Genomic DNA, 25,779 nt, shown 5'->3' with positions numbered 1-25,779 from the left:
CGACAGTGTCTTCTCCCCGTTATCTTTGTTATACTGGTATTTGTTAGCACTTCCATAGCGGGTCTACTGACAGATGTAGGTTAGAACTGTATGTTACTTTATATTAGAAATGGCAAAAGCGGATGATGAATGCCCCACAACAAGAGAATTGGGAAAAAGAAGAAGCTTATGGACTACGACGCGGACTACAATGGCGAACCGTGCAAATTTTCGGGACTTATGGAGATCACAAATACACAACAGTAACGAAAAAAATTATTTCTCTAATAGGTGCCATAATATTACCCGTATGTTGAAGCACAACACCTCTGATTACAGTAGCAGTAATACGCCAACAATGCTTCAAGCGGTGCGGCTTCGTAGTCTACCAAAGTCGAAATAAACTTTTGACAGATTTTTGAGCTTTGTGTAATGTTCTATATTCTCAAAAAAGCACAACCAAAATTAATCCATACATCAGGAGCACTGTGTTATGAGACACAATGTCGATTTTTGAGGAAATGAAAGGATTTTAAGTGCATTTAGACCGAAAAAAATGGTGCATGGCAGCTCCCGCCATCAGTGTGTGAATGTGTGTGTGAATGGGTGAATGTGGAAATACTGTCAAAGCGCTTTGAGTACCTTGAAGGTAGAAAAGCGCTATACAGGTATAACCCATTTATCATTAATTTACTTAAAATATGTAAAACATAAAACATTTGTTTCAAAACAATGCCCTTATATTTTAACGAAATGTTATGGCAAGCAAGATGATTAAAATAGTCATTTAAATGTTTGAATAATATAAATACAATAACTAAGCAGGGATGAGTGATACGGCCTAAAATCTATATTGCGATATATTTTGCAGCCTCCTGTTATAACAATATAAATTACAATATATTATTTGGTACATAAATTATAATAGAACCATTTAAACATGAGTTAAAAGGGCTCCTAATTTAGCTGCTGATATATGCACTTCTGTTCAATGTTATACGCACATATTCTTCTATTGTTTGACAACTTCATTTTAATTTTGGCCCACACTGCAAATTTGTGTATTGATCCAATACAAAGTATTTACAGGGGCAGTATCGGTCATACCAATACTCATGCTGATACTTCAAATTTTCAGAATCCTTAAATGATTACATTTTTGATTGCAAATATCAGAGGTGGGACCAAGTCATTGCTTTGCAAGTCACAAGTAAGTCTCAAGTCTTTGCCCTCAAGTCTCGAGTCAAGTCCCGAGTCAAGACAGGCAAGTCCCGAGTCAAGTCCAAAGTCAAGACTGTAAAGTCTCAAGTCAAGTCCCAAGTCCTGCATTTTGAATTCCGAGTCCTTTCAAGTCCTTTTAACCACAGACTAATATATTTACACAGATTGTGTATGCTTTTAAAACGCTGTATTTATTTATTAAAACAAGTGCATTTGAAATTGCAGGAAAAAAAAATAGTGTTGACATTGCACTTCATAATAGCACTATTATCCAGTCATTTTAAACATTTAACTCATTCCTTTACAGAATAAACACATTTGAAAAAACAAGTGCAACTGTACTTATTTGCACAAAAGTGTTAACATTGTATTTCCATGGCATATTGCATTGTAATTAGTTCCACAGCAGTTTCTATCCTGCTCTTACCTTATCTCATTGATCTCATATGTGTGTTGATGTGTGCGTACATATGAAAAACATAACAAAAACATGAACAAAACAATGAACAGAGTTGTACTTTTTAGATGTCAGGGCCCTATGCAATATGTACACATATTCTTAAGATAGTATACATTTTACTGACCTTTATTTGACTATGTTTGTGTTTTTGTAGATGGCTAAAATACGCGGTGCTGCTGACCGCCGTCTAACGTTATGTTACTGTGTGTGATACATTGACTAACGTAACGTTAAGTGTAGGTACCTCATGCAGCCCTGCTTAAAAAAAATCACTTGACAAAAAGTATGAATGAGGTAGCGAACTGCAGTGGACGCAACATATTGCCGTGTTTGCAATGACGTTATAACCATAGACATCTTATAAGTAGACGCAGCATTGGCTGCTGCGACACGAGCAATTTGGCCGCCATCTTGAAGTGGTGATGAGGAGCCGGCGAGCAGCCTAAACTGACAGTTGACAGGTAGAAAACAAAGATGGTGTTCAGCGTTTTCCTACTCAAATGAGCGGACTGTTGAAAATAGGAATCGGGTGATTACTTTTCACAAGTAAGATTTAACATTAATGTACTACTGGTTGTATTTTATGAAAATAATATTACCACAGAGTTGAGAAGGAGCAAAGATCTTTAATATTTGTATGTGAAAATCACAAAGAAATCTTCTGGGGGAGGCTGACCCCCTTACAGGGGTTTGGTTTACAAACTTTCAGCCCCACCTAAAACAAAATTCACCAGCCGCCACTGATTATGATGCATTCTCATTTTAGGCAAAATATAAGACAATACTTTCTTAAGTATAATTGTAACCAGGAATAAGTCTTCAAGTAACAATATTCAAATACTAACATTGTTGGGTAAGGCAGAATTTGGTTTTATTCTGAATCCAGTGAAACAGATTGGTGGTTTTAGCTGATATAAAGACTTCCAGGTGTTTATATATGTTTATGTTGAAGTATTTGGCAGACGCTTTTATCCAAAGCGACATACACTACCGTCCAAAAGTTTGGGGTCACATTGAAATGTCCTTATTTTTGAAGGAAAAGCACTGTACTTTTCAATGAAGATAACTTTAAACTACCGTAGTCTTAACTCTAAAGAAATACACTCTATACATTGCTAATGTGGTAAATGACTATTCTAGCTGCAAATGTCTGGTTTTTGGTGCAATATCTACATAGGTGTATAGAGGCCCATTTCCAGAAACTATCACTCCAGTGTTCTAATGGTACAATGTGTTTGCTCATTGGCTCAGAAGGCTAATTGATGATTAGAAAACCCTTGTGCAATCATGTTCACACATCTGAAAACAGTTTACCTCGTTACAGAAGCTACAAAACTGACCTTCCTTTGAGCTAATTGAGTTTCTGGAGCATCACATTTGTGGGGTCAATTAAACGCTCAAAATGACCAGAAAAAGAGAACTTTCATCTGAAACTCGACAGTCTATATTTGTTCTTAGAAATTAAGGCTATTCCATAAAATTGTTTGGGTGACCCCAAACTGTTGAACGGTAGTGTACATAAAAAATACATATAAAACTGACTATAAACATGATCATTTAAGGGAAGAATGTAATACAAAATATCAATACAAAGTGTCAAGACAGAATAAACTCTCTGCTGCTGCAGCAACAGAGATACAGTCTATAAGATATATAGATATCTAATGTATTCATACATTGTTTATGTAGGATATACGCATGTATATATAACCTAATCATATTGTTTCTTCAATTTAAAAATAGCTAACCGTTTTTTTCCCCTTTCTCTGGGATTATATTCCCAGTTTTGATCTCGGACGTCTGGTCACTTATAGCGTATAAGAATATTATATTACTGTTAAGCAAACTATGAATAATAAAACACGCCAAAACATGTGTCCTTTATCATAGCTACACGTATGACAAAAAAGCGCGTGAAAATCAGTGGTATTCAGTGAGGTAAGATGAATTAAATGCGCTGACAGTTCTTGCTCCTGCCAAATGAATTGCACTAGTGGAGCGGATCACCACTCCAAGATGGCGGCCCCGCGTCTCGTCTGCGCCTTTAGGCAGTAGCGCTCCATGCTGCGTACCCTTATAAGATGTCTATGGTTATAACGTTAGCAGTGAGTTTACAGCCTCACTGATTTAACTACACAGCAAATAAAAGTCACGTTACTTAGCCAATAAACGTTAGCTTACATTCAAAACTTACCCTTCTTTGTGCAACTTCACATGTCGAACGAAGTTGGAAGTTGTTACGTCTCCGTCTATAATATTCGAACTGCATGATTTGCGAAGGGCTATTCGTTTTTTGTTGACCGAGTCGTAGTTTTAATACCCGAACGAAATTAACTTTGGCCTAATAATTGTTTCTCACTGCCGCATTGTTTGACAATTCTTCTGCATTGGTTGTCCTGCAATTTGATTGGATGAGAGCTGTGGGATGAAAACAGCGTAGATCTAATTTGATTGGCTGTTGTACTGAGAGCACGCCAGCTGACAGGAACAACACGCTGATAGACACAGACGAAGAAAAGGAAAAATACGGAGCGGCGCGCTCCCAAATAACTTTTTAATCTTTGGGTTTTGGGGAAAGTAGCAAGTCATGTCAAGTCAAAAGGCTCAAGTCCAAGTGAAGTCACAAGTCATTGATGTTAAAGTCCAAGTCGAGTTACAAGTCTCTTTACATTTTGTCAAGTCGAGTCCAAAGTCATCAAATTCATGACTCGAGTCTGACTCGAGTCCAAGTCATGTGACTCGAGTCCACACCTCTGGCAAATATAAATCAGACAAAAACAGAGGATGGCGGTGTAACAGTATCATTACAATATTAAATAATTTCCCACTTTTGGCTCAGATTTAAAGTCTTTGATTTTTGCCCTTCAAGTCCTCTTGTGTCCAGGGAGTTATTTGCTGGGTTTGTAAACATTAACAAAAAGGATAAAATATTTATTAATAGTAATAAATATCAATATAATTACTGTGGTATCGACCTGATACTGTACTACTTGATATCGTTGCTGTCGATATTTGCAGCGATCCACCTACCTTTATTTTAAGAGCTCTTGCTTGCAGTTAGCATATCTTTTTATGGTGTGCCGTGAAGCATGTTTAGCTATTCCACTTCCGACTGGGATGATACTTGTAAGAAACTTAGTTTATTTGCTGCCATGGAAGAAGAGTCTTTGCACTGTGGAGAAGACATTAGCCCCTAGCGAGAACGCAAAAAGTGTGTTGAGGACATGTTACTTCGCTTGTCGCTTTCAAATTTGTGGTACACAGCTAAAATGTGTTATCGACAAGCATTATCAAAATGTAACGACAGAATTAAAGGCTCTATCATAAATTTATATCATTTATATTGCATATCATCTCAATCGTGCAACCATGTAAGTAATTAATTTACCATAAAAATCCACAGCAAATTGTCATAAATAATGTAGCAAAACCAGCAGCATTATAGATTACAGAATGTGCCGGAAAAAAACGACTCATGTCGTAATGGCGATGTTCCGAATTTCAGGGTTAATGAAAGCACCTTGCTGGATTGCCTATGATTGGTGGGTAATGAGGCAGTGTTGCATGTTGGTGTGGAAAGCGATAGCCATATGTGGGTGCTGTCACTGCAGTGTTGAAACTGGGTGCTGCTGTTGGTGTGTTAAGGTTGGCTATACAGTTTAAAAAGAGTGTCAGACTGCGCACCTCTGTCGGGACGCTTCATTACCAACAAGACGGAATAAAATCGTCAAGCACTTGTTGCTAATGGCCAATTCTGCATTAATTTTGCGCCGAAATGAGGCAATGAAAGAGACATGTTTTTCGGCCTAGTTCGGCCCGGTGCCATTATGCATGCAAATCTCGGTATCCATTGGTATTGACAGGCTGAGTGCTGATTAAGGATAGAAAACGTCAAATAAATTATATATTATTCAACAGTAGCAATGCCTCCACCAGGAAAATTTGTAAATATGGATTCCACTTTTCGTGTTTGACCTTATTAACTGCAACGTTTGCTTGGTCTCACAAACTCAACTCATAATGTCATGTCATTGAGACAGTAAATATTGAGCCGGGAAACCCAATAAAAGCAGAATTCATATGTATGTCAAAATCTTATGGTTAATTTGAAACATGCTATTAAATTAACTATATAATTATTAGAAAAAAACAAAAACATTTGGTTGTATAGCATTCCACAGATTCTAATGAGCACCGAACAGCTTTACAATCAAATCAGTTTTGCTGACCTTCTCCAGACGTCCTGTGGTATAAATTTCCAGGTCAAAGAACTGAGGAAGCTGTAACAAGTTGGTCACCTTCTCTGCATCCACAGCATACTGTATAATACACATTTAACATCATGACTTTTTGAGAAAAAAGATTTCAAGTATTTAAGTCAAAGAAAAGGAAGGATGACAAACCTTGGCTAGCAGAGGGGGCAAAGCCACAGCAAATAGCTCTGTCATTCTGGTTCTGTCATCAAGTTGAGTCTTCCTTTCTTTTGCTGTCATCACCTAAACATGCACATGCAAATTGTGAACCAACTAAATTATAATTACCCCACATAAAACAACAAGGAAAAACAATAACATTTTCTATCTGGATGCACTTTTTTTACCATCAATATAAATATCAAATTAATTAAAAACTGATTTGATGAACCCTGCAAGGGTGCTCTATACAGTATTTCTTTATAGATTATAAAAGGGGCGTTTTTTTAGGAATCTAATGAGGGGAAAGCTTTTAAATGTACACATTTTACTAAACAATATAGTTTTGCACTATTTCTTACCAATAAAAATGTGCTTAGTTAATATATTATACATTAAAATAGGTGTAGAGTGCAACTAGAGTTTCAGACTTAAAAAAAGGCCTATAGTGGAGAAACTGTAAGAATCAAAATGAAGATGTTTATCCAGAACATAAACATGAAAGCAAACATCAGATAAGATGCCTCCTCATAACACAACTTTAATATACCCTACCAACTTTATTAATATTCAACAAGGATCTTGTTTATAATTTATTTAAGTAGACGACGCACCTGGAAAATAAGATGCAGAATATATTACAGTAGGAGCTACTGTTTTGGGAAATATGAAACTTTCTAGACCTATTGGGTCATTCAGGTATTGACATTGTAGGTTTTAAGATATTAGTAATCAAATATATAAACACAAATATTTAATCAACAACACCATATCAAAACCTTGAATACTACTCTTTTCCACTTAACCCGTGCAAATCTTACCCTCTTCCCTGTGCCTCTTCCAACGGGTGGGTGGCATTCAGCAGCCTGGCGTACAGTGCACAGCATGATTTCAATCAAAGCTGTTTCTTGCCGGTCAGTCAGAGCTACAAAAGTCACAACATTGTGGTTAATAATGAATGCTTTTGCTGCAGGGCTGGGCGATATGGCCTTTTTTTAATATCGCAATATTTTAAGGCCATATCGCGATACACGATATATATCTCGATATTTTACCTTAGCCTTGAATGAACACTTGATGCATATAATCACAGCAGTATGATGATTCTATGTGTCTACATTAAAACATTCTTCTTCATACTGCATTAATATATGCTACTTTAAAACTTTCATGCAGAGAAGGAAATCACAACTAAAAAAATCAAAAATTTTTTCATACGGTGTTGATCTGGAAATGTTTGCCTCGGCATTTTGATGGTGTGGGCGTTTTGCACCGAACAGAGATGTTGACATGCGGAGTAAGCACCCTTCATTCTCTAGCAGGTGACTTTTCAAATGATGCTACATATTAGCAGTAATGCTACTTTTTATAGCAACGCTTTTGCCCAACACTTGACAAATTACGGTTGTCTGTTCGACATATTCCCACTTGAAGCCAAACCACCGCCAGACGATGGACCCCCTGCTGTTTTTTGGGGGAATTAATTATTCCTTCATTTGTTACCAGATTCGCAACTCTCTCTCTCGTATTACCACTCGCACGGCTACGCTAACATCACAGCTAACGTTACCCATGCTGCTACCTCTTTGCTGCGCGAGGGCGTATACGTATGTGACGTATGTCGTGACAGTATGTGACGTGTGTAAGAAGGTGCGCTTGTCTGTCTGTGAGAAGGAGACACAGGAACGAGCGAGGAGAGCCTGTAGTGTAATGCCAGCAGCTAAAAGCAACTGCGTGAGATTGTATACTCGAATATCACGATATAGTCATTTTCTATATCGCACAGAGACAAACCGCGATATATCGTGTATATCGATATATCGCCCAGCCCTAATTTGCTGCATGCCAGTGGCTGGCAACACGTGATTGAAAGAGGTTTGTGTCATACCTTCTTCTCCTGGCAGTGGATCGTCTAACAGTAAGCTGCTCATACAGTCCCAGTCCTTCAGTAGCTCAGCACCACACTCCCAAAGAGAGTCCACTAAGTAGGCTGCATGTTCATGGAGCTAAAGACATGTTTATAACATTACACATTGAATGGCTTGATAGCTTGGAAACAATCAGTGAAGAGATATGACAAAAACCTGAACTATACCTCGCTCTCCAGGAAGAAGAAGACAGTGGTCTTGATGAGGTTGGCATTGGGACTTTGTCGGCCTCTTCTCTTGGGGGCACCTTCCTCTTCTGGTTCCCGCTGGCTGAACAATCTTCAAATGATACAAAATTGAAGTCTTAGGAACACTAAAAGTCTATCCCTACAAACCTATCAATCCATTGGTTATTCAGACGACATTTTTCCCACAACTATTGGATAACACACAATTAAAAATGATCCGTTAATTCCAGTGGGGATAATTTCATTAAATGTTCATAAACCATTTATTTACTGTAATCCAAGCACAATGAGCATATGGTTTGTAACAACATATCTTTTACAACTTTTGTAAAACATGATTAAACACTTACAGGATGTTTCTGTACAACTATTGGAAAATGAGTGTGAATGCCCAACATGATGGGCCAAAATAATATAATTTCTGTGTAGAAACAATAAGACTCAAAGCTCGGCTATGGACAGACTCCCAATGTAGAACATAATCCTGACAGTGAAAAGTTAAATTGAAGTCTGACATACTTTTTGTAGAGGAATTCTCCTGCTGCAATGGCAACAGGTCTGTGTGCCGAGTAGACCAGATGATAGACGCTCTCACAGTCCTCAGGAGTCAATACCTCATCTGTACTACTGCAGAAATAAACAGAATGCCGGTAAAGTACAATGTTGCAGCGAGTGACTCCTCTGTGCTGTATGTGATACTTTGTGCGAGTACAAAGAGTTGTCCTTGAGATGCAGATTATCTTCAGCTGATAAACAGTGTTAAACACTGTAAACAAGGGGCAAGAGTTTAGAACTTACTTCAAAACTAAAGTGAGCAACTTAATGGCTTGCACTGCAACGTCATACTCCTTGTCAAGGGTCATAGAGACAATCCGGTCCTGGGGAGAAAATCATACGACAAATTTAACAAATTTTTCGGTAAAAAAGTTTATTTGTATCAGTTTTACCAGACATGTTATCAGAATTTAGCCTCCAATAAGTATGTTTAGGTGTAGTGGTTAAGATGTCCGAAAGGTGGAGCTGACCTTAAAGCGACTGGTGAAGAGTTCAAGCCTTGCATTGAGCTCTCTGTTGTAGTACAGACCCTGCAGAGCTGTCAGACATTTCAGACGTACCTCACCTTGCTGAAAAAAAAATCAAGAAAGTAAACCAGAAAATCCAAGAATTAATCATGCAGGTATTCTGTAACAGGCATGATTAGCAATATATGTCAAATACTAACGTAAAGTTTATTTTCAAGATAAACAAAACGTAAAAATTGCACTTCCCTTATGTAAAGAACACCAAGAGCAAGCGTTTTCGTGTTTATACTTTGGCATTGTAACTTGGATTTGATTGCATCCGGAAAAAACAACGATTTCCTGTAAATTTGATTACTTCTAGTGGCACAAATGGAGATAGACATACACATATCATTCAGGCATTATAGCAAATGTATACAAAACAAACAAAAACAAAAATTCTAGAGGTCAATGTTCATTCATCCAAAATGTATCCGTCCCAAAAAAAAGAGGACTAAATTTCAAAAGGTAAGTTGGGTACCAAACCCACCTTATCGTGCATTGTCCATCCCACATACTTTAGGTAACTGTCGTTAAGGAAGGCGTCACTGTAGAGTTTCATCCAAACTCCAATCTCTTCTATACAAATGGCTCTGATTTCTGCTATTGAATCACTGTTGAAACATTGTAATTATTAGTTACAATAAAAAAGAACAAATTGTTATGATTCAATATAATTATGTGGTACCATACCGATAGCGATGTACAAAGACTCCTTTAAATATTGCATTCATCATGTTTTCAATCTCATCCTGGTTTTCTTGGAGCTGAAATGTAAAGAGAATACATAAATTACCTGAAATAGTCTGGGGTGGATGAGGTACTAATAGGCATAAGTTCTGCAGCACAAGTTTAATAAAAATTACATATATGTGGCAGCCAAACATGCCACCAATCTGTGGTAAGGCTGCAGAGTGAAAAAGCAGATGGATGCCAGGTGGAACCTGCTGGGATATAACCCAGTTAACAGGAGATGCTAGTTGAATAACACTAGTCACTCGCATGATGCATGTTGGTGCAATTCTATAAGTCTCTGTTACAAATTATTCACAGATTCACTTTCATGTGTGACAGCCTAGGCAGACAGGACTAAAAGGAAAATTTTCTTTCCACCTAAATTTTATTCATTAAAAAGGGAAAAACACATGGTGAACTAAACTAGATACTGGCTACTGGATGATTTTCGTTAAGAAATTATCGATGTCGATGCCATTATCGAATCCTCTTATCGAACCGATTCCTTATCGAATCTCTTATCGAATCCAGATAGGTTGTTGTGTGTGCACCTTGTGTGTGCACTGAGTTCCAAAAGCCGTAGATGTTATGTGACTGGGCCGGCACGCTGTTTATATGGAGGAAAGGCGGACGTGACTGAGGACAGCATGCGGACGTTAAAGGGTGAAGGTTTCAGGTGAGAGAGGACGCTAAAGGCACGCCCCTAGCGAGCATATAGTGCTGCTATGTGCGTTGTAAATAAAAAAATTGCCAACAAACACATCACCAACATGGACGAGGTGCCGCTCACTTTCGACATCCCGGTGAAGCACACTGTGGAGAAGAAGTGGACCAGCACGGTAGAGAATAGATACGCACAACGGGGTAAGAGAAGTTGGCTTTTACTGTTGTGCTAGCTTGCTATGCTAATGGGCAGAAACTGCCACCTATGGTGATTTTCAAGGGGAAGACGCTGCCGAAAGAAAAGTTTCCACCTGGAGTCATTATTAAGGCATGACGAACGAACTCCAACCGCTGGACATGGGTGTAAACAGGACGTTCAAAGTGAAGTTGTGAGCGTCATGGGAGCGATGGATGACAGACGAACACGGCTTCACAAAAACTAGGAGGCAGCGTCTGGCGAGTTACGCCACAATTTGTGAATGGATCGTGGATGCTTGAGCTAACGTGTCTGCTTGCACTGTTGTTCGAGCTTCCGCAAAAGCCGGCATCTTTTCCGAGGAACCCCATAGCAACGAGACCGACTTTGAAAATGACGAGAGGGAAGTTGGAGTGTTTGATGGAGAACTTGCCCAGCTGTTTATTTCGGACACAGAAGATGAGGACTTTGATGGATTTGTGGATGAGTATTGATCAAAATTAATATGAGTACATTGATAAATACTTCAATAAAGTACAACCGAACTCAGTTTTGCTCCTGCAGCTTTTTTTAAAACAGCGTCCATGCATGCTAGCGTATGTTTTAAGCTAGCGCCCAAAAATACGCTGCGCCTTATTTATGCGTTAAATAATGAAATAGCACCCGTAACTGACACGGCGCCTTTTAATATGGTGCGCCCTATGGTCGAGAAAATACGGTATAGTGGCTTCGATAACGGGAACCGGTTCTCAAAAAGGGATTCGAATCCATGAAATCGGTTATTTTCTTATCGAAGCATCGGGAGAACCGGTTTTCAAACATCATCCCTAGTTACTTTTATGAAAACCTAAAGACAAAAAGCAGCAGCAGACTTTTTTCCTAAGCCTAAACCCAGAAGATATAATGCTCTGGATTTACCATTAACAAACACATGGGGGCACTGCTGAGAAATAGTTGCTCAGTCTTTGGCAAATCTATATTAAAAAAGTGTGAAAAAAACACTCCTTACATGTGGATAATCCTTATGACCTATTTTTACAATCATTTCCATGTAGCCATATCCATTGCATGTATGTAGAGCGTTTTCCCTTCAATGAGCTACATCATGTATAAATAAATAAAACTGGCCATATCTTTTTTTTACCTGAATATGCAGATTACTGAAAATCAATTCCATCTTGAATCACCCTATATTATACTTGTCTGCATAAACTCACCTCTTTTCGCTTCTGCAAGAGGAGCTCCAGCCTGTCATTGGCCCTTTTTGCCACTATCTTATTCCTCTCTGCCTCGTATTGACGCTGGGTGTTGTCCATGTTGATGCTCAAGTTGAGAGCTACATTCACCAGGGCTGTCATCAGCTTCATGGCTGTTCAAAACACAAACAATATCAATCAACATGACTTGATATACAAACGTAGGTTGGTCCACTACGTCAAAGTGAGACATAGAGAAACTATACAACACAACTGAGATAACGATTCAACAATTAAAAAAACATTCTAGCAGTTATATTTGAGAGGATGTACTGTATGACTTTCGGGAGAAATGAAGTACAATTTAAATAAGGAAGATTTGCAGTGCAAGTCATACCCTTCACAAGCAGACTATGTGCAAATTAAAATGAGTCTTCTGCTCTGCTTTGGCAAGCAAGGGGTCTTATGGCAATGATACATCCAGCATTTCTAGTCTAACACTGGTAATCTTACCTGCCAGTGTAGAGGTGTGTCTGAAGGCTCTGACTTGAGAGTCTGATAATCCGGTGAGAAGCGAGATGACTGTGTCCATCATATATTCATCATAGATGATACTGTATTGACACTGCCGCACCAGGACCGATATGAATTCACAAAAACTTGATTTGAACTTCTTCCATAGGGGACCTGCTATAGTGAGGGGGTAGTCGCCACTGTCCTAGAGAAACCACAAAGGAAAAGACACCATCAAAACATCAGTTTTTCTCAAACAAAACATCTGACATTTCTGACAAAAGTCTCAACCTTTTTTTCATTTATTTTTGTGATATAAATTATTGCTATTCATATTAATTAAATCTACAAGATACAAAATAAAAGTGGTATTACCTCGTCAAATTCCTCTGTCATTCGTCTGATTATTTCTGAGTTCTGCATGTTGCGGAACATCTCTCCACTGACAACACCTGATGAATGCAGGAATTAGTCACCTTATCTTTACTGATTGATTTGGGACAGTGCATATTAATACACCATCTTATACTTCTGTACAAACTGTTAAAGAATCAGATTATAGCATGGTTGCTCATTTTGATGTGTAGTGTTGACTCCAGGTGACATTAAAGTGTACATGGTCACATAAAGCCGCAATGTATCATATCACACATCTGACAAAGATGTTCTCATGAGTGCCAATGTGTGTACTGATAAAAGCAAGAGTTTTGCTCTATCTGCTCTTCTTGTTTCAAGACTGACAAAACTCCAGTCAAATATCTCAACATTAATGGAGATACCATTTTTGGTCTTTGTTGAAATTACAAGGATTGCTGCAAGCAAACAAGACAAGAAGTTTAGTGTTTCCGATACATACTATCAACTAATCGTACAAGAACATTTTGAGCCGCCACAAGTAAAATAAATTGTGGGCGGGGTCAACGTTCCCTCTAAGGTGTGCGCCTGTGCAATTGCGCACCGCTCACGCGTCCTCAGCGCACTGCAAATTAATGCCACGCAGGAAATCAAAAATCCCATCTGAACTTAAAAACAAAATAAACATATTACAATTTATTCTGTATGATTTTGCAATGCAACTCTGTGAGTGACAGGTGACAACAAGAGTGGCCCCAATGAATAAAACAATCTTTGTCAACACAGTTCAATTATCGTCTGTCGAGACACTTTACGGACAGGAATTCCATCAATCAGTTTATTGAGAAAAACTGTTTGTAACCACACCAAAAACAAGAACTGGTAATTTTCTGCCATACAAATCAGGCTTAAACCAACTTTGTCATCCGTCATATCAACAGAAGCCGCTCGCTCGCTCACCTGCACCAACACACGCACTCATGGCACTTAGCCAGTGCTGCGTTTATGGCCACAAAAAAAGTCGGACAACCCCAATGCCACACAATGTGTAAATGCCACAATCAGATGTGTGCTTATTTTACTGCCATTTGTTAAGAATGTTAATCTAAGGATATTATTCATGAAATATTGTCACTAGATTTCATAAATGCTAATAAAAAGATGTATTTTACAGACAGAAAGTTACAGGAACTAAATGTAATCTCTAAAAGGGGTAACATTTCTTTTAAAGGCAGGACCCACAGCCAGACATACAATACTAGCACACAGGTCATGGATAACATGTTTTTTTGTTATTGTCATTGTAAGGGGGCAAAATCACTTATATCAAAAAATGATTTTAATAAAACATTTAAATTATTATGATGTCAGGTTTGGGACAGGTGTGACACTGGTGCAGCCACAGTGTGCACGTCTGATGTCGCTCACATGTGCTCCACTGAATGTTCAGGGAGTTTGTGCGTTTGCTCACACACATGAAAAATTAGAGGGAACATTGGGCGGGGTATTACTTCCTGTATATCATCTCTTGGCAATCATGTTCCATAAAACATTGACTACATGCTTTTGTTTTAAGATTAGCATTGGCGGTTTGAGCAACAGGTTTTCGTAGCGAGTCAGCACACAGTGCTAAGCAGCAGACTGGACTGGTAGTGCAAAGTTAGCAACCAATATTTGTTTCCACAGAGTTTGGTGACTATATGTTTGCGTAGAGGTGGGAATCTTTGGGCACCTCACGATTCGATTATGATTCAGGAACTAGGATTCGATTAGAAAATTGACTATTGATGAATCATTAATTTATGTCTATTGATGCAGTTTTACATTTATTTTCGTTTCACAAAACAAATCACTTGCAACATTTAAAAACAGCACATTTGTATTAAGAAACCGTTAAATTAATTCCAATCACATTTATTATGTTATATTACATGTATGCAGAACTGGAACATAAGTGTCCTATAATAAAGGAGCTGGTTGGATCGCACAGTGACGTGGCTCGCTGCAGTCAGCCAAATATTAAAAACACTCTCCATTTCCTATTTACAATAAAGAAATCGATTATTGATTGACGTTTACTAATCGATTTTACAATCAACTATGTCCGGATTGCCATTAACCTAAAAATCGATTATTTCCCCACCTCTACTATATGCCTGTATGCAGAGGTGGGACCAAGTCATTGCTTTGCAAGTCACAAGTAAGTCTCAAGTCTTTGCCCTCAAGTCTCGAGTCAAGTCCCGAGTCAAGACAGGCAAGTCCCGAGTCAAGTCCAAAGTCAAGACTGGAAAGTCTCAAGTCGAGTCCTAAGTCCTGCATTTTGAGTTTCGAGTCCTTTCAAGTCCTTTTAACCACAGACTAATATTTTTACACAGATTGTGTATGCTTTTAAAACGCTGTATTTATTTATTAAAACAAGTGCATTTGAAATTGCAAGAAAAAAAATAGTGCTGACATTGCAATTCATAATAGCACTATTAACAGTAATTTTAATAGTTTAAACAATTTTAAACATTTAACTCATTCCTTTGCAGAATAAACACAATTGGAAAAACAAACATTAACATACTATTGGTTGTATTTTATGAAAATAATATTACCACAGAGTTGAGAAGGAGCAAAGATATTCAATATTTGTATGTGAAAATCACAAATAAATCTTCTGGGGGAGGATGACTCCCCTACAGGGGTTTGGTTTACAAACTTTCAGCCCCACCTAAAACAAAATTCACCACCCGCCACTGATTATGATGCATTCTCATTTTAGGCAAAATATAAGACAATACTTTCTTAACAGTATAATTGTAACCAGGAATAAGTCTTCAAGTAACAATATTCAAATACTAACATTGTTGGGTAAAACAGCATTTGGTTTTATTCTGAATGTAGTGAAACAAATTGGTGGTTTTAGCTGATATAAAGACTTTCAGGTGTTTATATATGTTTAAGTATTTGGCAGACGCTTTTATCCAAAGCGACATACATAAAAATACATACATAACAATCACTGTAAACATTATCATTTAAGGGAAGAATGTAATACAAAATATCAATACAAAGTGTCAAGACAGAATAAACTCTCTGCTGCTGCAGCAACAGAGATACAGTCTATAGGTCCCTAAGATATATAGATATCTAATGTATTCATACATTGTTTATGTAGGATATACGCATGTATATATAACCTAATCATATTGTTTCTTCAATTTAAAAATAGCTTACCGTTTTTTCCCCCTTCTCTGGGATTATATTCCCAGTTTTGATCTCGGACGTCTGGTCACTTATAGCGTATAAGAATATTATATTACTGTTAAGCAAACTATGAATAATAAAACTTGCCAAAACATGTGTCCGTTATCATAGCTACACGTATGACAAAAAAACGCGTGAAAATCAGTGGTATTCAGTGAGGTAAAATGAATTAAATGCGCTGACAGTTCATTGCTCCTGACAAATAAATTGCACTGAGTGGAGCGGATCACCACTCCAAGATGGCGACCCCGCGTCTCGTCTGCGCCAGTAGGCAGTAGCGCTCGATGCTGCGTACCCTTAAAACATGTCTATGGTTATAACGTTAGCAGTGAGTTTACAGCCTCACTGATTTAACTACACAGCAAATAAAAGTCATGTTACTTAGCCAATAAACGTTATCTTACATTCAAAACTTACCCTTCTTTGGGCAACTTCAAATGTCGAACGAAGTTGGAAGTTGTTGCGTCTCCGTCTGTAATATTCAAACTGCGTGATTTGCATACGCAATTCGTTTTTTGTTGACCAAGTCGTAGTTTTTGTACCCGAACGAAACCAACTTTGGCATAATTGTTTCTCTCTGCCGCATTGTTTGACAACTCTTGTTCGGTGGTTGTCCTGCAATTTGATTGGATGAATGCTGTGTGATGAAAACAACGTATAACTAATTTGATTGGCTGTTGTACTGACAGCACACCGGCTGACAGGCAGCACACACGCTGATGGACAGACACGTACAAAATGAAAGATACGGAGCGCTCCCAAATAACTTTTTAAGCTTTGGGTTTTGGGGAAAGTAGCAAGTCATGTCAAGTCAAAAGGCTCAAGTCCAAGTGAAGTCACAAGTCATTGATGTTAAAGTCTAAGTCGAGTTGCAAGTCTCTTTACATTTTGTCAAGTCGAGTCTAAAGTCATCAAATTCATGACTCGAGTCTGACTCGAGTCCAAGTCATGTGACTCGAGTCCACACCTCTGCCTGTATGTAAAAATGCATTTGCTGAATTATGTCAATTTTGTTAAAATCTCATTTGTTGAATGTTTGTACAAGTTTAAAACGATAGCAATGCTAATTTGAATTAGTCTGTCAATGTGGTTGTTCGTTGTATGTTAGCATTAGGGCAAAAGAGCCAACCTTCATCTTAAATGGCTGCAAGGCCTGGGTGATATGGCCTAAAAAAACTATCTTTTTTTCCTACTTTAAAAAAAAACAATGAATACAAATGACAGATGATTCAAAACAAGTCTTTATTTTATTTTATCAAAAACTAGTGGTTTGAAATCACAATGCCTCGTCTTTGCAAAACTTGAATTTGTATAATGTTGTTCCTTTTTAAATAAGAGCTTCCACTGGGAGGCAATACTTGCGTCTTGAACAAATTACTTCTGTTAAATGTAGTATTCCATTGTATGCAAATACGTAAATAATAATCTACAACATTGAGATTATAAAGTGCCTACTCAAAATGTCTGTCTTAAATGAAATCTAGGGATGTCCGATAATATCAGGCTGCCGATATTATCGGCCGATAAATGCTTTCAAATGTAATTTCGGAAATTATTGGTATCAATTTCTTAATTATCGGTATCTAAAAGTAAAATGTATGACGTTTTAAAACGCCGCTGTGTACACGGACGTAGGGAGAGGTACAGAGTGCCAATAAACCTTAAAGGCATTTCCTTTGCGTGCGTGCCGTCCGAGTCACATAATATCTACCGGCTGTTCTCATCACGAATTAATGCAAGGCATACTTGCTCAACAGCCATACAGGTCACACTGAAGGTGGGCGTATAAACAGCTTTAACACTGTTACAAATACACGCCACACTGTGAACCCACACTAAACAAGAATGACAAACACATTTCGGGAGAACATCCGCACCGTAACACCACATAAACACAACAGAACAAATACCCAGAATCCCTTGCAGTACTAACTCTTCCGGGACGCTACTATATAATATAATCTATGCTAAGGAAACAAGGGGGAGGGTGGAAGTTACAGAAGCTCCTGGGGGAAAAAAGTATGCCAGAGCAAGAGGGAAAAAAACTGAGTTTAGATTTATTTATTTTTTTAAATCATCTGCAACAAAAAACAGGAATTTATTGATAAAATCAAACTATTGCTCAGGACTAATGGCTGAATTGCTTTTTTCGGTTCATACCAAACTGTAATGTTGATTTACCATGATTCTTAAATGTATGTGAACTACATGTGTGTATTAATCGACTTTCCTTTGTGTGCTTAGTTTTACTGGAATTTAATTGTGGAGACTATCAATACACAACCTCAAGTTGGAAGTTTTCCATCTCTAATTTAAAAGGACTGTTTACCAAGGGTGTATAAAGTGCAGCCTGTGTTACATTGTAGGAATAAAATAAACAGCAATAATTATAACGATGTAATGCAACAACAAAAAAGATACAGTGTTTCCCACACATTCATTTATTTGTGGCGGCCCGCCACGAAATAATTACGTCCGCCACAAATAAAAATAAAAAAAGGATAAAAATAAAAAAATAAAAATTTTATTTATTTTTTTGTCCTCTCCAGCTTCTCAGGCAAATCATATAGTTGATGTAGATGCCCATATCGGCTGTTCAGATTTACTTTACAAAAGAGAAGTGTAGGATACTTCTCTTGTTGCCTTATTTGTATTTGACTTTATTAAATGTATTTATATTAGAAACACAACATGTGTATATAACAAAGGGTGCAAAGTCTGCAGGCAGTAGGAAACACATGGTTAAGTGTAGGGAGTAAAACTGATGGCAGTCTAAAGTTCAAGATTTTTGGAGCTCTTTGTTCAGTGGATCAGATGTTTGATGAAGCTCTGTGTCTATCTACCCCCACTACTGTTTTCTGTTTATTTGTTACTGACTGTGGCAGGACACCTCTGCCTCTGTTTCACTTTATGATGCTGGTAAATAATATGGTTGTAGTAGTAGGCTAAAGTTAAATTATTTAGTATGCACTAATTAAAGGGGCAGAGCTTTATGAGACATTTTAGCTTTTATATTTTATAAGATATATTTTTTGTAAGAACCACAATTAATAAATATATTTCAGTGAATAACTTATTGTTCAAATCTGTATATAAATATGTACATAAAGTGTTGTAATTACGGTATATTGTAAAATGGATGGATGGATGGACGTTTAAAACAAAACTGTTATTATTAATTAGTAAGTATACATTTTTTGAGCCTTTTTAGAGAAAATCATATCATTGTAGTAAATTATGCAAATTACTCGATGATGCCAAGGTGACCACGCCCATAGCCACGCCCCCACCGCCACAGGTATCTTGGCAGTTTATGGGAAACACTGAGATATGTTGATAATAACACAGATCTGTCTTCAGATATATGTGTAACATGTTTGACCCCCCCAAAAATACATGCATCATAGCTAATTATGCAAAATATATGATGACATCATATTGCGATAGCCTGGGCCACACCCCCAGTGCACTGCTGGCCATGGCCTTATCGCCACAAATAGTTTGCTGTTCTGTGGGAAACACTGAAGTTCCAAAAATAACTGTGACCTGTATTCTGCACTAAAATATTGCAGAGTGGCAGACAAACAACCACACTATGTCATTTTCATATCATTCAGTATGCTCTAGTGACATATAAGAAGTAGATTAAACAGACAAATTTGAGGTTATCTGCATCAGACATCCATTTTCTACCACTTGTCTTGTTCAAGTCCGCAGGGAGCTGAAGCCTGTCCTAGCCAACTATACCTTGGACTGTTCACCAGTCAATCAAATCACATCACTATCGCAGAACAGGAGCTGAACCCACACTGGCTACATGGAAGTCCGCAGAGTGTACCACTATATTAGGACTACGTTTACACTGCAAGCCAAGTGGCCCAAATCAGATTTTTTTTAGATCTGATTTTTTACAGTTGACTGTTTAAACTGCAAGCAAAATGTGATTTTTATCAGACTCCAGTGTAATGTAAATGAAAACAAAGGAAGTTGACTGGGAGCAAGTCACTACTACTACAAAATAAAATAAAAGTCGCCACACCTTGAAAATGACTGATTTTTTATGTGAAAGTAAATGAAAGTAATATAATGTATGAATGGATGTATATAGTGTGAACTAATTCGCAGGGTTGTAATATTTACATGGCTGTTAAGTAGAGGAGTCACGGACATCAGTGTGGCTCTACAGGAGCTTTATTTTTTAACTCACATGTAAGCAAATGCGCCACAGCGTCAATTCCAGTCTTTCAACAATGGCTATTTCTTCTCAATCAAAATATATATTTATGTATTACATATAGCCTATTATTTGCGCACTATTGACAAGGGATGCACTGAAAATTCAGTCATTTTAAATAGAAACCGAAACTGGGTGTTTTGATGAAATATCCATTTCGGCTGGCGACTGCGTCTTTCCGCACAAGTGATGTAGCTCGCTCAAAGCTGATGAAAAAATCAGATTCAGGGCACACACAGATCGCATTGCGTTTAGACTGAAGTCACATTTGAAAAGATCAGATTCCAATCGGATTCAGATGCCAAAAGATCTCATTTGAAGCACTTTGGAGCGTTTAGACTGGCAAACAAAATAAGATCTGTGTCACTTGCGGGCAAAAAAAATCTGATTTAGTGTGCAGTGTAAACGGGGCTTATAGTGACCATTTGCTTCACAAATAGTTGTACAATTAACAAACTTACCTTTACACCCTGAACACTGGATGAAAAAGTTGATGAGATCAAGTAGGGCAACATCTTTGTCATGTTTGTAAGACTCGATCCAGTCGTCAACAACAGACTACAAGAGAATGACATAATTTAAAAATTTAGGACGAGTGTATATATGTTTTTTAAGACAACAAAAGTAATCAAGGCAAGGTCTTACCTGCATTGCACTCCTGCCCAGCTTGACCACCTCAAACAGCATCATGTTTTCCATGCCATTCTCTTGGTGGTGGCCATTTATCCGGCCTGCGCCTTTCGCACCCTTGCCTTTGTCTCCCGCTGCCTTCTTCCCCTTCTTTCCACCCTAGAAAAAAAACAATAGTTAAAAAAAATAATAATAGAAGGCACTAACTACACTTCCTTGTTTTATACTTTGATATATTTTTTTCACGTATGTCCAATTTGAATAACTTTTGCTCAACATTGACAATAATTTATAATTTTATTATTTAAATTGTACATGCATTGTGTTACTACAGTCACTACACAATCATTAATGTAGGATAAAAAAATGTGTTGGAAAGAGGTAGTGGCTGTATAAGGTTGTTGCAAACTAAATATCACTGCAATATAATACAACTTGTGCCCTATGATTTGCTAAAACACATTCGGAGCTCGCTAGGCTCACAACCTAAGGGATTACATCATTACGGCCTTTTACAATTTCAAAAGTTGGAAGCCAGCCAGGTAAAAGCACAATTGGTTCACTTAAGTTTGTGAGTGTCTCCTTTGTTGTTTAGTTGCTATGTGTTACTATGCTATGCGTTGGAGCAGTAGAGCAAGTGTAATAAACGACAAAAGCTTCTGAGAGCCACAAGCAATCTGACAATGCATTGATAATGTTTAAGCAGCAATATGTTGAAGCCTGATTGGGCTCCTCTGATGCAACCTTATACAGACCACTGTTAAAAACAAGTAATAAATTAAAAAGTTAGTATGTTGATGTATTGGTTATTACCTTTCCTTTCGATGAAATTGAACTCCTTCCATCTAGATCTTCAGAAAAGTCTGTGTCTGAAGAAAACTGTGTGTCTGTATCACTGGTGTAGAGGGGAGGGGATCAGAAATGAATATGAACAATTTACACCTGCTAAAGCATAATAACAGACGAGGTTGCACTTACTGAGCATAGGGGAAGTCTGCTGGTATTTCTGGTGCTGCTATCATTTCTGTAACATCTTCTGGATCACTTCCAATTTATGACTGACTGGCTTGTAATCCTCAGGACTGGCCGGGTCGCATAAAACCTAAACATGTGAAATGTTTAGTAAATAAGGCGAATATTACACAGATGAAAACATTTTCTGTAGTAAACAAATCTTGCTTGATGCTCCGAGAAAAAAAGTTGCTTCACATGGTAACAGTGGGCGGTACAGATGCTCCTGTGGCACAGAGCTCTCTAACCATTGGCTCGCTGTTTCTCAGCCCCTTAGCTATACACTTATGGCTCATGGCAGATTTTACTGTCTTCCTCTCTGTCCAAATATGGAACTGCTCTGTCCGCCCATATCATCCCTTTGACCAATCAAAACACGTTACCAGCATCAACAAGATCCTGCAGGCCACAGCTATTGCATGTACCGACCGGGTAGCTACTGTATGAAAAAGTGGCTCATACATGCAAAGATGCAGGCAAACTTTTGAATTTCAATAAATTACGTGACAGTTTAATCTTTAACGGAATTATGCCAATACTCCCCTAATGTACCACTTTTGAGTACATTTTACAACATCCAATATTGACAGATACAATAAGAGCGGATTGAAATAGATGAATTCATTAATGCAGAAAACCTACCACTGCTTATATTAAGCATAATTTGCCACACAATGCAGAGGACAATGTACAATAGCTAACACAAACGTGGCAATGTGGTGACTGTAAAAAGTGCTGTAGTGACAAAATACAGACGTGGGTATTGTGCCCGTTTCACTCGTTGCTGCGTGTATATTACATGACAAGATGACGGGATTCAATGGGTGTTGACTGAAAAAGTGGCGCCAAATCGCTCAGTGGATCTCATAAAACTTGCTACTAGGGACGAGGGTCTTGGTTCTACGGCGCTGTAGAGATCCATATTGAGGAGTTAGACAGTCAACAGTGCAGCAAACTACCGCCCGCTTTCCCTACAACAATGCCGATACGACTGCGCTCTTCGTCGGCTCCTGTCAAAATTGACACCGGTGCGCGCCTGGTGCTAGCACCGCTAGCAACCGTGGGGTTTTTCGCCGTCGCTGTGGGAGACTTTAGGGGGTAGAATGTTCTTCCAAGAGCAACGTAACCGAAATGAAGGCGCACCGAATTCCCCGGTAGACTGTTTCAGGAACGGGTGAGCGTTTGCTGCCGCTATGGCAGAGATATCATAATAACAAAACAACGCAAGCTCGACGGGGCATTCGCGTGCTAATATTAGCGACACTCGACTAGCGTTAAAACCAAACGTACCAAATGTGTGTTTTTCCTGCGTTTAAGTCGCATAAGAGCCCACTGTTAATGCGATGAACGACAACAATAATACATTTCGCGAAGTACAACTACCATTAGTTAGCCATGCTAACAGTACGTGCTAGCGTTACCTAAAAAAAACATCACGTCCTTGCGTCCTCCATCTTGCCTCGGGAGTTCCAGCACCGTATTGCATAAGCAACAAACACTGTTTACAATCATTATGAAGTGCAAGCAAGTCATTCGAAACAACACAACATTGCCGTGTTCCGACCTTTACATTTCGCGTGATTGTGGTAAGAATGTGGAAACGCCAGCTTGCAAAACTAGCAGAGCGACGCTAGCCTCTCACCGCGAGCTAACGAGGCGGCTCGACTCAGGCAGACATCCGCGCTCTAGGCTCAACGAGCGCTAGCCTGGCTAGCACACGGCTAGCAAAATACAAATCAACTAAGTTCAAGATAGCTTTCCGCCATTTTACAGCTAACTTACCTTTCTGAGAAATAATAGTCCCGGCAGATTCCTAACTTTAACTAAATCGACCAGCCTCCGCCTAAAACTCGTTATAATTGTGTAAAAACAGTTTAAAAGTCGCGGTCAGAGGCGGTTTCGGACGTTCTCTCACCCGCTTGCTCCGTAGTTCAATTTGTTGTTTCGACGACCTGGAAGGAGGAAATCCTGGTACAGAGCTGCCACCTAGCGGCCACCAGGCACCGGCAAGGATGGGACACCTAGTGGCCACTGACCGGCATTGCACCAAAGGGTTGCTGCCACCTCTGAACAGTGCAAAAAATGCTAGAAAAGGCAAAACACAATTATATATACATATTTTGTGAGACTCTCCAATTTGGTTTGACATTTAGTATTTTATTTTTTTTAGATATAATCAACATATGCCTCATTTATTTATTTGTACATATATATATATATATATATATATATATATATATATATATATATATATATATATATATATATATATATATATATATATATATATATATATATATATATATAAATGGGTTATACTTGTATAGCGCTTTTCTACCTTCAAGGTACTCAAAGCGCTTTGACAGTATTTCCACATTCACCCATTCACACACTGATGGCAGGAGCTGCCATGTAAGGCGCTAACCAGCAGCCATCAGGAGCAAGGGTGAAGTGTCTTGCCCAAGGACACAACGGACGTGACTAGGGTGGTAGAAGGTGGGGATTGAACCAGGAACCCTCCGATTGCTGGCACAGCCACTCTACCAACTTCGCCACGCCATCCCGATATATATAATAGTGATGGGTTGATGAGGCGTCATGAAGCGTTTCGACACATTGCAAAACTGTATTGATACTGTGTCGATACTGTGTCACTAAATACTGACATCTGCTGGACATTAAAAATCCCTACAGGCAACCTATGGACCGACTCAACTGACACTGATTTTTATGTCCTTTCTGATCATGGAAATGTATAAGAAACAAAAAAACAATGAAAGGTGTCAACTGTATATGGCTTGTATATATGCATTTTCATGAAAGGAATAAAAATAAATGATGATGATGATGATGATTGATGATGACCTAGTATATACAATAATATAAACCAAGTCATTGTATTTAATTTAGGATTATTTCATATCTTCATTTAAATAAAAATATATTGTAATCTTTTTTAGATACAATCAATAAATAATGTGAACATGTATCATAACATGGAAATCTAAGAGAACGTGTTGTTAATGAGGATGCTTGTGGACTGGGAATTTTTATTTTTTATTAATTTTTTTACACATTTTTATTTTTTAAAAAACTGTTTTTCCAATGTGTTAAATTTTTGAGGATTTCTTTGATTGATTGATTGAAACTTTTATTAGTAGATTGCACAGTACAGTACATATTCCGTACAATTGACCACTAAATGGTAACACACGAATAAGTTTTTCAACTTGTTTAAGTCGGGGTCCACTTCATTTGATTCATGATACAGATATATACTATCATCATAATACAGTCATCACACAAGTTAATCATCAGAGTATATACATTGAATTATTTACATTATTTACAATCCGGGATGTGCGATATGGAGGGGGCGGGAGGGTTAGGTTTGGTTGGTATCAACACTTCAGTCGTCTCTTCTTAGTTATTATTTCTCCGGCTGTAGAAACGACCCGCTCACAGGGCACAGAGGAGGCGGGAGTGCGACACAGTTCGCGTATCGGTCACGTGACCCAAACAGCTCATGGTCGGTCACGTGACTTTCTAAACGGTACGCGCACCGACACAGGGTTTTGCTCTATGAGCTCGACGCATGCGCCGATGCATCGGTGTTGCCGGACCCATCACTAATTAGGGCTGCAAATAACGATTAATTTGATCATCGATTAATCTGTCGATTATTACTTCGATTAATCGATTAATAATCGGATGAAAGAGACAAACTACATTTCTGTCCTTTCCAG

The 25,779-nt window shown here is 38.2% G+C and overlaps 1 protein-coding gene across 3 annotated transcripts in view; it reads right to left on the bottom strand.

Annotated features, from left to right (window-relative positions):
• LOC133648933 (cohesin subunit SA-2-like) overlaps nucleotides 1-24,060 on the bottom strand; it is a 51,640-nt gene extending 27,580 nt beyond the window's left edge. The window contains exons 1-18 of one of the 3 annotated variants that reach the window (XM_062045488.1): nucleotides 23,949-24,060; nucleotides 22,001-22,124; nucleotides 21,836-21,917; nucleotides 21,038-21,181; nucleotides 20,854-20,950; nucleotides 12,928-13,004; nucleotides 12,553-12,757; nucleotides 12,061-12,212; nucleotides 9,943-10,016; nucleotides 9,740-9,863; nucleotides 9,214-9,312; nucleotides 8,987-9,066; nucleotides 8,708-8,815; nucleotides 8,168-8,279; nucleotides 7,961-8,078; nucleotides 6,894-6,997; nucleotides 6,064-6,156; nucleotides 5,890-5,979 (exon numbers count right to left, since the gene is read on the bottom strand). In XM_062045488.1, the coding sequence (XP_061901472.1) occupies nucleotides 5,890-5,979; nucleotides 6,064-6,156; nucleotides 6,894-6,997; nucleotides 7,961-8,078; nucleotides 8,168-8,279; nucleotides 8,708-8,815; nucleotides 8,987-9,066; nucleotides 9,214-9,312; nucleotides 9,740-9,863; nucleotides 9,943-10,016; nucleotides 12,061-12,212; nucleotides 12,553-12,757; nucleotides 12,928-13,004; nucleotides 20,854-20,950; nucleotides 21,038-21,181; nucleotides 21,836-21,917; nucleotides 22,001-22,044 (1,803 nt within the window). In that variant the 5' untranslated portion in view covers nucleotides 22,045-22,124; nucleotides 23,949-24,060. Of the gene's footprint in view, nucleotides 1-5,889; nucleotides 5,980-6,063; nucleotides 6,157-6,893; nucleotides 6,998-7,960; nucleotides 8,079-8,167; nucleotides 8,280-8,707; nucleotides 8,816-8,986; nucleotides 9,067-9,213; nucleotides 9,313-9,739; nucleotides 9,864-9,942; nucleotides 10,017-12,060; nucleotides 12,213-12,552; nucleotides 12,758-12,927; nucleotides 13,005-20,853; nucleotides 20,951-21,037; nucleotides 21,182-21,835; nucleotides 21,918-22,000; nucleotides 22,125-23,454; nucleotides 23,660-23,815 lie in introns of those variants that run through there. The other 2 variants (XM_062045487.1, XM_062045490.1) reach the window with 2 other exon arrangements.
• Between the last annotated feature and the right edge of the window lie 1,719 nt (nucleotides 24,061-25,779).

This window comes from Entelurus aequoreus, linkage group LG04 (genome assembly GCF_033978785.1).
Source record: "Entelurus aequoreus isolate RoL-2023_Sb linkage group LG04, RoL_Eaeq_v1.1, whole genome shotgun sequence".
Classification (NCBI taxonomy): Eukaryota; Metazoa; Chordata; class Actinopteri; order Syngnathiformes; family Syngnathidae; genus Entelurus; species Entelurus aequoreus.
The sequence above is the reverse complement of the archived record's forward strand: the minus strand, read 5'-3'. Positions and strand labels throughout refer to the sequence as shown.